At 34.1% G+C, this 13802-nt stretch overlaps 1 protein-coding gene across 1 annotated transcript; it reads right to left on the bottom strand.

Annotated features, from left to right (window-relative positions):
- Window positions 1-5274: 5274 nt before the first annotated feature.
- Window positions 5275-11832, bottom strand: LOC11438251 (putative RING-type E3 ubiquitin transferase C3H69). The gene is made up of 5 exons (XM_003599077.3): window positions 11643-11832; window positions 10903-10987; window positions 9896-10632; window positions 9723-9792; window positions 5275-6162 (listed from the first exon to the last, which is right to left on the bottom strand). The coding sequence occupies exons 1-5, from the start codon at window positions 11651-11653 to the stop codon at window positions 5620-5622; spliced, it is 1446 nt and encodes a 481-aa protein (XP_003599125.1). The 5' UTR covers window positions 11654-11832; the 3' UTR covers window positions 5275-5619.
- Window positions 11833-13802: the final 1970 nt, after the last annotated feature.

Genomic DNA, 13802 nt, shown 5'->3' with positions numbered 1-13802 from the left:
TTTAATCCAACTATCTTCTGTTGTTATTTTCAGCATGTCATTTGTTTCATTGAAGTTGTTGGCTCTCTTTGACGGAACCACTTGCATGGCTTTCTAGATGTTTGAGACGCTTTGAGCAACATTTTCTGGTAGTTGCTTCCTCAAGCAAATCTCTATTTTCTAAGTTGATTTAATTACGATGGAACCAACTTCCGTAAATAATGGATGCCCTTTGAGTAATAGTGTTCTCATGCATAGACTGAATAGTTTGTAAAACTCACTCATCAAAGGCCACCTTAGGTCTCCTCTATAAATCTAATACCTAAACTAGAGTCAACCAAATCTTTCGCAGTCTAGGACAATATGTGAAGGCGTTATTTAGACTCTCTACTTTCTATTTGCACAAGGGGCATAAAAGGGTCAATCATTAAACCCTTGTAAGGAGTTTTGTCACACCCCGTTTTCCCAACATAAAATTTTCATATATAAATCAGAGTTTTCAACTTAAACGAAATGTCACACTTCTTTTTCATAAAATCATAGCGGAATAAAATAACTATTTATCCTTCAAAATTCAATAATATAATCTTTAATACTTCGCAGCGGAATTTATTCAAACTTCTAAAACAGTCTTTGGCACGAAGGCCTCAACATAAATATCTCATGAAATCCAACCTAAAAAACATAGTCATAAATCTTCAAAAGCAATACGTAAGGAATAGAAAAGTAATAACAAAATTCTCATCATGTTACGTATCAGAGCACCTAAGACACACGTGAGAGAGTCCACTCACGACCGCGGCTAATTCTTGGTTACCTCCAAGTTACCCACGAATACGGGCAACATTTCCAAGCAGAAGGGGTGAGATTTCACAAACAATAATAATAAGCATTTAATTCTTCAAATGCATCTAACAACTTAAACTCCATCAATTAGTAATAATAATTTTTTTATCGACTCCTAAACCATATCATGTACTCCTCATATCAACAGTCATAACTCGATATCATAAACAACATCATAACAGCATCATTTAACATTATAATCAACATCTTAATCATAATCATATAACATCATATTCATAATTCGTATACAACATAACAACTTCATAATCAATGACATAAACAACGTAACAACATCATAATCATAGTTCATATACAACATAACAACATCTTAATCATAATTCATATACAACATAACAACATTTTAATCTTAATTCATATACAACATAAGAACATCATTAATTCGTAATAACATTTCTCCACCAAGCATCTCATTAGCAACTCATGAATAGAAGACAACTTAGCAACTATATGTAACATCATCAATTCATAATAATAATTATTCATCAAACATCTCATTAGCAGTCCATGAATAAAAGACAACTTATCAACTTAACATAACCACCATCAAGTACATTTAACAACTCATAGATAACATCATGCAATCATCATCACAACATTCATAATCATCATCATGTAACATCATAACAACCTCATATTCAACTCCATAAAAAGTCATCATAACATCGTCATAATCAACAACATAAACAACGTGAGAGTACACCACCTCTCATAACTCAACAACGTAAGAGTACACCACCTCTTATAAAAACAACAAAGTAAGAGTACACCACCTCTTACACAACACCTGACATAATCATTCACCAACAACGGCTACAACTACGACTTCAACAACAACACGGACGATGATGACAACATCGGCAATTTGCATAACATACTTATGACTTATTCGACAACGTACAACTCAACAACGCTTACAGCTTAGACCAACATTTACATCTTAGTTAAGATTCAACAACATCACAGGTAGCACATAGACATCTCAAGATATAACAATATCAAATGATAATCAACACAACTTAAACATCATATATAATTCCACATAATGCATTTGCAAATATACCACATCATTAACAACATCAATCATCTTATATCAGACTCACTGAACATCAACAGTATTATAATAAACCTTCATTCCTAACCCAAGGATCAACTCACAACATGGGTTAAATACTCTTAAACACCTTAATTGAACTCATAGTACTTCTAGTTTTTAGCCTTGGAATTATCCCATAAGTTTTGGATTATCTTAGAAATGGTTATGCTGAATTTTCATAAGATTTCACTAAGACCTCCTTGGAGTATTTTCATTATATCTCAAAAACCAAAAATCATTTTCAGGTCAAACCAAAGCCATTGGAAATCTAACAAAATTATCTACAACTTTTATGTTTATACCAAAGACCAATTCAAAACAGAAACATGTGAAAAAGACGCAAGAACACGAAATAGGGCAGTCTGCCACTGAACATTTCGCCAGGCAAAAAGATCATCCGCCATGGCGAGCTCAATCTGATAGCTCTCGGGAATTCCTACTGAACAGCTCGCCCTGGCGAGAAAATGGCGAGCAGCCACTGAGAGGATCTGCCAGGCGAAATATGTTTCCGCCATGGCGAGTCGCGACAGACCAGACTACGTGAATTCTGCAGTTTTTCACCAAAAATCCCAATTTTCCCCAATTCAATCCTCAAAACTGATTACAACAATGTTATATGACCAACCTATGATCAGAACACCAAAAGACTACAACCACAAAGGTTTTCTTACTCAATTCCAAATAAATTTCAACAATTCAACCCTAATTCCCAAATTCTCAAATCAAGAACAACTACATGTTAAATCCAATTTCAGAATTATAAACTTAAGATTACTGAATGATAGTCCCACCCTTACCTTAGCAAGTCGATCGGGCAGCCTCTCTTGGTTCTTCTCTCCTCTTGTTCTCCCTTTTTCTCCAAAAATTGCTTGTACGTGAAAACTTTCTAACCTATTTTCTCCTATTTATCTCTTCCCATCTATTTTATCTTATTTCCTCTTTTTCCCCAAAACTCTCTAAATTCACAAAATATCCCCCTCATCTCAATATTATTCTATTTTCAAATCTTATCCTATTAAAATAATCAAATAAATCGAATAATTCAAAAAGGGCGTTACAAGTTCACTTTTTAAAGGAATAGACTTGTTAAGTATCCTCCACATTAGAACCTTATGTTTGGGTATGGTGTGTAAATCCAAATATTATCTAATGTTGCCTTACAAGTCACTGTTAAACGAACTGGTATAAAGCTCACACTTATAAAGATGTTGAGCCTTATAGCATGTATTGACTGAATAATTGCCATTCTTTTAGTGCGTCCACATTATATGGTCGCCCATATCATTCTCAACTAAAGGAATTTAATTAATCTGATTTTCTTCATAATTAGGAATAATATTGTCAATTAAATCCATGTTCTAACTTAAAGGGTTCCTCACCAGAAGGACCCTGACCAAGAGGATATTTGGGTTTCCAACATGGGCGGTTTCAAGGCCTGGCGAGCCTGCCCGGGCTCTGGCCCAATTTTTTTTGCAATTTCATATGTAAATTCCTCTGAATTTCTGATATAAACCCCTATAAATTTGGCAATTTCTGTAGATTTTTTGATTATTTGCTTGCAATTTCTTATGTTAACCCTTATAAATGTGTTGCAGATTTTTTTTCCCAAGCTTTATAATAATCTTGACTCTGCCACTGGTTTCCAATACCTTGAGTCAGGACTTTATACTTAGTCGATAAGGAAACCAATTGTCAATCCTAAGATTTATTGACTCATCATTCCCCATTTCCAACAACTAACTCTCTTGATTATCCATTAAACTTGTTGAATACTTCTCCGAGTAAAGCTAGTGTTTTGCCAATGATAGCCTTTAACACATCCACAATAGGGAGATACTTAGGTCCTGTTTGGATTGATGGAACTGAATGGAGCGGAATGGAATGAAGTATAATGGAATGGAGCGGAACGGAACAGAATGGAACAAAAAATGTATTTCATTGTTTGGAAAGTGGACGGAATAGAATGAGTTATAATTTTTGTTATTCCATTTTTGTCCTTGTTTAAAACAACAGTGTTATGTTAAAAAAAAAAAAGAACAAAACAAACATCAAATTGTTTGGGATAACAAAGGGAACTAAAATCATAAGTGATATAAATAATCTTGGCACACGAAAGATTTTAAAAGTGGCCAAATAAAAATAACAATTTTATCGGTACATGAAGACACAAGAGAAACATGAAGAAACCCTTCCAGTTTAAGGTTGTTTTCTTCTTCTTCTTCTTCCATTTGAGACTTTTTTTCCTTATTTTAATAAGAAATAAAAACTGAATTACCTCAAAAAATATAAATAAAAATTGAATTAGAAGAAGAAACACAAGAGAGGGACGCCGAAGAAGAGAAGAAGGAACTTGGAGAAGTAAAACACAATACATGAAGGAGGAGAAAAGACATTGTATGTGATGGAACAAGAAAATAGGGATAAAAAAGCAATTCATCAATTAAGTTGTTTCATTCCATTGTATACCTCGCAGATTAGGAGGAATGAAAAATAAGACGAGATGATAGTATAGGATGGAATAGATTCCACCATGTTCCATTCCACTCTGTTCAATTTTTACATATCCAAACAATGGAATCTTTGTTTATACCATTCCACTCGACTCCACTCCATCCCATCTGATTCCGTCAATCTAAACAAAGTCTTTGCCTTATAACATCTAGCATGTGGAGTAGTAGAATATGAATGCAATCTCCAAATTTGCATTGCTAACATGGCTTTATTGAACACGCCAACAATTTAAATCCAACTCCACTCCACCTTCTTTCTTAGGTTTAAAAAGCCTCTCCTTATTGATCTTGTGAACTTTCTTCTGGTCTGAATACCAAATAATTTTAACTTTTTAATTTTCACTACATCGTTGCTACTGAATTTTTTATAATCGAATTCTCCAACGATTTAAGATCTTCTAATCCTGTGAAACCAAGGGTTGTAGTTGGTGCTGCTGCATCCAACAAGACAAATATAGACTACAAAATTTATGAACGATTGAGACGATTGAGTTTTGATATAAATCCCACTCATTATTATTAGTAAAATGTCTTTCCCTCCATCCTCTTTCAACGCTCAAACAATCCTACTTAGACCAATTTGAAGTTTCACTAAAAAAAAGTTGTTTACAAAGGAATAATTTGAATACAAGTTTTCAAGTATTAGATTGAACACAAGTTTTCAAGTATTAGAAAAACTAATTTTTTACACTGTAATTACCGCAGACCCAACACAAATTTTCATTGAAAAATGTTGCTTACTTCGACTAATTTCAATTTTAAAATTGCTTCTAAATAACTTCAATTGAAACAAATGTCGTATCAAATATTGCTCAAACACATAAATTCATCAACAAAGTTTTGAATTCAATTATGAGAAGTAAAGATGCTACTAAACTTTAACTAGGATCAAAACCAACCAATCTTTTTCATAGGGTATTATGGGATTCACTGTTGCAAAATAACTACATGAGCCACAAAATCCAAAACAAAACCCTTAAGCCAAAACTCCTTAAAATGGCAACATGACCTTCAAAATGGCATATGATCTATAGACATCACAAACTAGAATGATAATCTTAAACTTCCTGCCAAATGATTTTCATAAGAAAAGAGAGGTGACACAACTTAGTTAAAGGAAACTTCTTCAAAAACTGTTTAAATCTAGGGCATCATATGAACCAAGTAAATCTAATATTCATCATCAGTATATTCTTCTTCATCCTCGTAATCTTCATCATCTTCTTCGTCGTCCATATGAGAATGCATCATCATTGATATCAAAGCTGCATCCATAGGATCAATTCCAGGAAAATCATCAGGGCCAAAATCATCTATCCCAGAAACCATGGCCTCTTGCATAGCAGCCATTCGAAAAACATTAAACTCTTCCTCATCATCATCAGGGCCAAAAGCATCCATCCCAATAGCCATGGCCTCTTGCATAGCAGCCATCCGAGAAACACGAAACCCATCATCATCATCATCGTCGGAATCGAAAGGACCCAAACAAGGACCTGAACCGCCAGCCAGCGAATCTGATAATGCCATCATCTCAAATGGATCCATTCCCTCAAAAAAATCTGAGTCCCTCATGATGGAATAAAATTCTCCGCTTGATAGATCAACCTCACCGAGCACATCCAACATGTCATGCATATCGAAATGGTTTTGTCTGCGTTGAGGTGGTGGTCTGCGGTGTCTCCATGTGTATGAGCCAGGCTTCACTGTATGCTGAAAGAAACAGATATCAAATCATTAAAAGAGAAACAAATCTAAAGCATCTCAAAAACTAATATAAAATGGATATGCAAGGAACCAAATACAATATTTACATTTACATGCATTATAAATATGAGTAGACTTTTCTCCCGATGTTTTATAAAATGTTTTATAGTATTTTAGGATTTAGTTCAACTTTTGAACATAGACACTAAGGCCTAATTTGTTTTCTCCTTTTAATTAAATTTTTATAAAAAAAAGTTACAGAAAATTTTTAGCAAGGGTGCTCTAGTCCATGAGGTATTATGTTTAACTGCCCTGTGTTTCGGGTGGACTAAATAAAGGCAGGATATGATATCAATTACATATAAATTACAAAGTTATGATTTTGTCAGGTGGAGGTGGTGGTGATGGAAGGTGTTTGGAAACAAGGGTGGCAGTGGTTAAGGAGTCCATCTTTGCTCCATTTGGGTTTGCTCCATTTACCCCATTTACCATCATGGATGTGTGACATGTGGCAAATTAGAAAACCAAGGGCTGGGATTAAAAGGGTTGGAAAATGCATTTTTTTTATAAAAAACAAGGGTACGCGCTTTTGTTCCAACTCCACTCACGACCCTTCTTCTTCCTCTCCCCACATCACTTCCGTGCTTCCCTCTCCCACTCGCCGTCGCCGCCCTTTCTGTTCATACAGAAGCGGTGCCACCCCCTTCCTTTTCTTTTTCTGATACAAGCAACATGGATTATGGATTGAAATCGATTCTGTAGGATTTTATTTAGGGTTGTTTCTCCCTTTTTGGTACTTTTCTCTCTTCAGGACCAACATATTTTTCTGTTAAATATGGATTGCCGTGAAAGAGTCTGTTGCAGTTGCCAAGTATCATCATTCTACCGAAAGGAAACCTAGAACAAGGCCCGGTTATAGTGCACAACCCACCAAGAAGAAGAAACCCATTACAAAAAGAGATTATGATACTAGCATTGTTATTAAGAGTGCCTCCAAAATTGTTAAGCCGATCCAGGTGAGAAAGAAAATCCTTTGCCTATAAGGATCCCTTGGTGAATTCCAAGCTTGAGATGATAAAGAAGGAGCGTGCACCAGCAGACAACAAACGCGCGTAGCCTTGTTTTTTATAAAAACAAGTGCTTTTTACAACCTTTTTAATCCCAGCCCTTGGTTTTCTATTTTGCCACATGTCACACATCCATGATGATAAATGGGGTAAATTGAGCAAACCTAAATGGAGTAAAGATGAACTCGTGGTTAAGGGTTTTGGGAGGCTAGGACAATGGTGGAGAAAGACTACGTAATAAACACTATCTTGTTGGGAATGAACAATATCTTAGCCAATCCTATCTTGTTGGTTCATAATCCTGCCCTATCAACAAAAACACTACGTAATAAACAGAATAGGAAAGCCAATCCTAGCTAGCTGCTGAATAAGCAGTGTGAGTCAATTACCCATTCTCAGATCTGTTTCAGGACCCAAAAACACAGATTTATAACTGCATTTTGAATCCGGCTACAAGCCATAGCTCTAGCCTCTAGTATCATTTTCAGCCAATCAAAAACAACTCATGGATCACAAAAGCGCTCAATTAGCACTGATTTCCGCTCTGGTCTTTTGTCTGTTCATGTCATGAAGTGATGACAATAGGAAGGGTCTGGATATAGGTATGTCCATATGATAGTAGTTGTTTCCATACTCACTTTTAGCTTTACATGTTGGCTACTAGCAATTTGTTAATCTGAATGTGGTCTTCAATGATGTATTTGTTTGACCAAATGGAAAAACAAGAGTGTCATTCCCAAGTAAGTAGCTGGTGAGCTAAGGGACATCAAAGGAGTTTTAAGAAGTTCAAGGTTCAAACCCTAGAAACTACTATAACCTAACCACTAACTTACTAATATTTTGCTATCCAAAATAAAGAATGCTATTACAATCCTAACGGTAATCTTAAACATTAAGTACCTACTTCCACTCTTACCCACTACCAGTATTATTTTAATCTGAAATTGGTTTCCACTACCAACATTTTTCCAATATTGTATTATACTAGTAACCTACAGGGCCATACCTACAAATTTTGGGTGACTATAGGGCCATACCTACAAAATTTTGTGGGTGACTCCCCATTTACAAGTCTAGTAGACCCATTTGGTGGTTAAGAGCTTAATCCTTTGAAGATAATTTTGAAGGTTTCTTTGGATTTGGGTCTAGCTACCATTGCCAATGCAATGCGTCATAACTCAAAGAGGTCTCCTTTATTTTTATAGATGAGATTGCATGATAGAATGTTGTGTAAGTCGTAAAGGACAATGCTAGCAACTAGCGGCTCTGTATCAGGGAGTAAAAGTACAAACCTTAATCCTAATCATTGATTTGGACATTGTAAGTATGACTTTTACATTTCTCATGAACATTGTATTAGTAGGGAATGTAATTGAGGTTATAACTAGAGCACTAGTGTACTACTAATCATGAATATAAATCAGATTGGTTGTGTTAACACAACAAAATCCTTTGAACTCATTTCCCCTCTATTAAGCAACTACTATTTAGTGGTTTATAGGAGAAATGGGTGGAGGGGAGATGGAGAAGTTGGAAGATCAAACATATTTTTGAAAATGATACTTTGACTTATGAAGTTGTTTCTTATGTAATGACACTAATTAACTTGCAACATACACTAGGCAGTAGGCACCAACCAATATTGAAGAAACTACTTCTAGGCCTTCAAAAGCTCAAACAGATTGGAACATACAAAAGATGAAGATGAAATAAGAGATGCTGTGGAAATTAAATATGGGGAAGAGATCTATAGATCTAGTAAAATGGTGAATGTGACAAGGATCATGAAACTACTTGGAAGATCTTGGAGACAATGGTACAAATTAAAGACAATTAGTAAAAATAACAGTAGCACTATAGAAAACCAAAGTCCAAAATACCACTTGCCTGCTGCATGAGACAAAATCTAAAAATTTTACTAAAATTAATTAATATATAATACATATGTGTGTACCCTGAATGATCGTTGTTCAGTTAGTTATCTTAACCCCCATCCCCTATAAGAAAAAACTGTAAACTAAAACAAAACTACTAGTTGTTTCATTTCGTCAAATTCTTTTACAAATTTTAGGTAAAATTAAAGCATGCCTCTACATCATCTTCCTATGATAGTTAATATAATTTTTTCACACAATGGGAGGTTTGTCATAAATGAATAAACTACTGGAGGTGAAAGATATTCACTTCAAATTTCAACATTCTGTGTTGGCATTTATTGAAAGAAAGGAAAAGTTGCAAAGCGTGCCTCATTCACTTGTGGTTCTTGCTTATCGCACATAAGTCAACAACATCTACAAGGATTTGGGGGGAATGGATAATTTATCCTTGACTATATGGATGGATTTCAAGAACTAATCTAACAAAGAAAGGAAAAGCACTGCAGAAAGCAATCTATTGAATAAAAAACAATCATGTTACTCATATTTTTCAACAATCATGATAATCAAGCTTGACCAAGGGAAATATAAAAGAAAGCAAGAGACATAAGAGAGATGGTACCTTGTAGAAACAGCTAGCCCCAAATGGACAATTTCCATTTCCAGAATCAAAATGTTTGCAATCAATCAATCTGAAAGGGAAAAAAAAGTTAGGTAGAGTCAAATTTCAAATACCAAACATTCACGCTTAATAATTCTTGCAGCAAACACAACGGTAAGTATATATGAAATTACCTGCAGTTTGCCTTGTAGTTATCAATAATCTCCTGTTTTTCTTCCTTTGTAGTAAACCAAATACCACTTGGAATGACAAAATATGATAGTTTGCGGCAAACAGGGCAGGTTCTCACTGTATTGGTGTTGCTACCGATTTCCATTGCAGAGGTTGGGGCACTACTACGCCAATTGCGGATACATGACAAACAGAAAGCGTGATCACATTCTGGAAGCAACCCAAACTTACATTCTGATGGCTTGGGTTTCGAAAGGACACGCTCAAGACAAACATTGCATTCTATCTCTTCACTGTTTTTCAAAGCCAGAAGGTACTTTTCCTTTTTGTCACAAGTCCTCAAATGATTTTCTTTTTCCTTTTTATCAGTAGGATGCAGGCAATATTTTCTACAGTACAAGCATTGATTTCCGTGAATACGAGAACATCCACCGGGGCAGTTGGCAGCAGCAAATTTACAAAACAAATTTTCATGTGGTCTAGCACTACCAGTACTGGATTCACCAACATCGGTAGAGTCCTGATGCTTGCGTTGTAAACCCTTTACGCCACGCTTGTCAGGTGAAGGTACCTTTGTAACCTTCGGAACCCAATTTGATGCAACTTTAGCACTACGAGCCACAGGCACAGCAGAATCTGAAACCATAGATGCTGAAGATGATGCTTGAGAAGCTCGGACGTGCTTATATCTGCACCGACTACCATAAGCACAAGACCCTTTCTGATAATAAGAGCAAATCTGTTTTTTTTTTTTTTTTTCATATAAGAAAACCAGTAAGAACAATATAAATAAAAAGTAGAAAACACATTGGCGATGAAACACTGACACAAACAGACACACCGGATAGGACACTGACACCGACACATCAACAACAGTGACAATTTGTGAAAATGAATTAATTTAATGTAATCACATGAGTGAGTGTCGTATCTTGTCGGTGATTAGAGGTATCGGTGCTACAGAGTACATTGGTCAGTAACAGTGAATGGAAATTAGAATTAAAGTTACATCAGATGCAGTATCCTTTCTCTGATGAGAAAAATCACATTGGTCGCCTTTCAAACATACGCCTCGCGCATAAAACTTGCAAACCCTGAAACAATTCATAAACTTAAGTAAATAATTAAATAAATTGCAGAAAAAGAAAAAAAAAAAAAAAAAAAAAAAAACAAGTTATCAACCAAGAAAATGAGAAATAATCTTCAATTACTAAAGTGAATGAACAAAGAAAAAAAATTACAAGAACATCATTAAAAAAAAAAAAAAAAAAAAAAAAAACTAACATTTACAAACAGAATTTCTGAGTCACATACATTAGGATTTCAATTTTTGTGTTAAAGTCATATATCATCAGAAAAAATAAAACCCTAAAAATTAAATTTTAAAAATTCATCTTTAATTTTTAGACTAAAAACCCTAAAATTAAATCAACCTAAACAGAAAAAGAACTGATTAAACTTTAATTTAATCAATTTTTCTGATTAATACAATGTCAAAACACAAGAATAATAATCAAAAAATAGCTTAAAACAATCATCAAACGAATCTTTAATCACATCAAGAACAAAAATCATCAAACAACAAGATTAACAACATAAATAATCAAATGGGTCATTTTTTTTTCCTCTTTTGAAACCTAAATTGCAAAAACCATACAAAAACAAAGTTAAAAAAACAAAAAACAAGAAAAACAACGAAATTGAAGAAATGTGAGAAACGATCGAAGAAAAAAGGTTGATGAGATTTACCTGTTGGACATGGTGAGATTTTAGGAATGGAATGTAAAAAAATGAGAGAAGAAGAAGAAGAAAAGTTGAAGGTAATTTATATTTATAATGATTTTAATTTAATTGATTTGTATAACCTTAAGTACTATGTGACCTCATTTGAAAACAGGGTACGGTAAAAGAGGGTGTTTTGTTGGTGATTGATTGTTGTACGTTATGATGATGTAGTTATTATTTCATTGGCCAATATACACGTTCAACACTAATTTGTGTGCATATATCATGTGATCATGCCATCATTCATGGGTAAAGATTTTATTATAGGTTAGTTTTACTATTTGGTTTGATGATTTGATTTGTCCTAAAATGAATCATTAATGTAAGAGAAATGATAGTTCTACATAGGGAAGGCAAAACCGGTTGGATCTGTCAGGTCGGGTCGTTTAGCCCGTCTATTTTTTGACGGGGTGGATTGAGATTTTGAATCCGTCTCGCATAAACTGCTACAAAACTAGACAATGAAGGTGTGGGGCATGTTGGCCCGTTAGACTTAATCAAAAAATAAAAAATCAAGATCCGTCGTAAATTGCTCATCATCAACATCCAACTAAGTATCAAACACCGTTGTTAATTTGGATTGAAGACTACTTATTCTTATCAACTCACTAATTTTTTTTGTTGGTATGGATTTAGACATTGAATCCAAGTTTTGTTTGAGTTGCTGAATTTAAGACTATTTCATTGAGGTTTTATGGTTTCCTTGTTGCTTTAATGGATCACATGGTTTCCTTGTTGCTTTAATGGATCATGGATGTTTGAAGTTTAGTTTTATATTTTGATTTTTTTAAAATGGTCTTTAGTTTTATGTTATTTTTACATATTTTTGCGAATTTATCAATTATTTTCTATAAAAAAAAATAAAAAAAAAATTGACGGGAAACCCTAGCATTCTGCAATGAAACGGGACGGGGTGAGATTATCAATCTGCAGTCGCTAGTTGCTCCCCCGCCCATTTTTGGCGGGTTAATAACGAGGCGGGGTGGGTTGGCCCGCTTTGTCATCCCTAGTTGTACAACCATTTTGTGACAACTTTTGAACAACTCTTTCTTTCATACTCACATCATCCGCTTACTCTCTTTCTTCATTTCTCTCTCTCTATTGTTGTTGATCAATATGAAGAGAGAGAAAAAAGGTTGTCAGCAAATGGTTGTACAAATATCATTACTCTTATTGTAATTATTATTAAGGGTGTATGCATCGGACAAACTCGATGAAACCGCGAAAATCAAATAAAAAATTATCTGATTTCTTTTGATGTTGTTTGAAAATATAACTGAATTGTAGAAAACTGAAATGGATTGTTTTCATATCTTGTTTTTAATTTTTAAATCTAATGAACTGAACCGATATGTGGAATAAGCTTACAAAATGGGTGTATGCATCAGACAAACTTGATGAAACTGTGAAAATCAAATAAAAAATTATATGATGTCTTTTGATGTGGTTTGAAAATCTGATAAGCCGAACCGATATTGGAATAAGTTTACGAAACTCACTTTGATTTAGCTTAGACCCAATATTTTATGAATACCTTAATACCAAATCAACAAACAACAAGAACAAAGTCATTTGTCACACACACTCAACAATATGATATATTTCAATTCTCAAACTCAACAAATAACATACCCTAAATGTTTGTTCATATTCATTGTTGTTGTTCTTCTCTTCGTGCTTCAAGTTCTCTTGATAATTTTTTTTTTTTGTCTTCATTTCTTTTCTTCTCTTTCCATCTCTGCTCTTCACTTCACGAAGTTATTTCCATCTCTATTAACTAACACGATCATATTTTTTTCATTTAAGTTTTTTTGTTGTTACGCCGATATTTTATTATTTTTGTTATCTTTTATTCTAGTAAGCAAATTTTGGTTGGAGGGTTGGATAACTCAACTGGTTTGAGCCAGAGGATAAAGAGTTTGAGGTCATGGGTTCAAACCTAGATAAAGGAGAAAAACTAATCTGAAAACTATAAAAAACAAATTTTGGTTTAGGTTTATCTTCAATTCACGATAATCGGTTTCCTTCACATTTTTTTAATATGATGATATTAGAAACTCTAACTTATTTTTTCTTTAATTTTTTTTGAAAGTATAAATCTATTATTATTATTATTATTATTAT

The sequence above is a fragment of the Medicago truncatula genome, chromosome 3 (assembly GCF_003473485.1).
Source record: "Medicago truncatula cultivar Jemalong A17 chromosome 3, MtrunA17r5.0-ANR, whole genome shotgun sequence".
In the NCBI taxonomy this organism is placed as follows: domain Eukaryota; kingdom Viridiplantae; phylum Streptophyta; class Magnoliopsida; order Fabales; family Fabaceae; genus Medicago; species Medicago truncatula.
The sequence above is the reverse complement of the archived record's forward strand: the minus strand, read 5'-3'. Positions and strand labels throughout refer to the sequence as shown.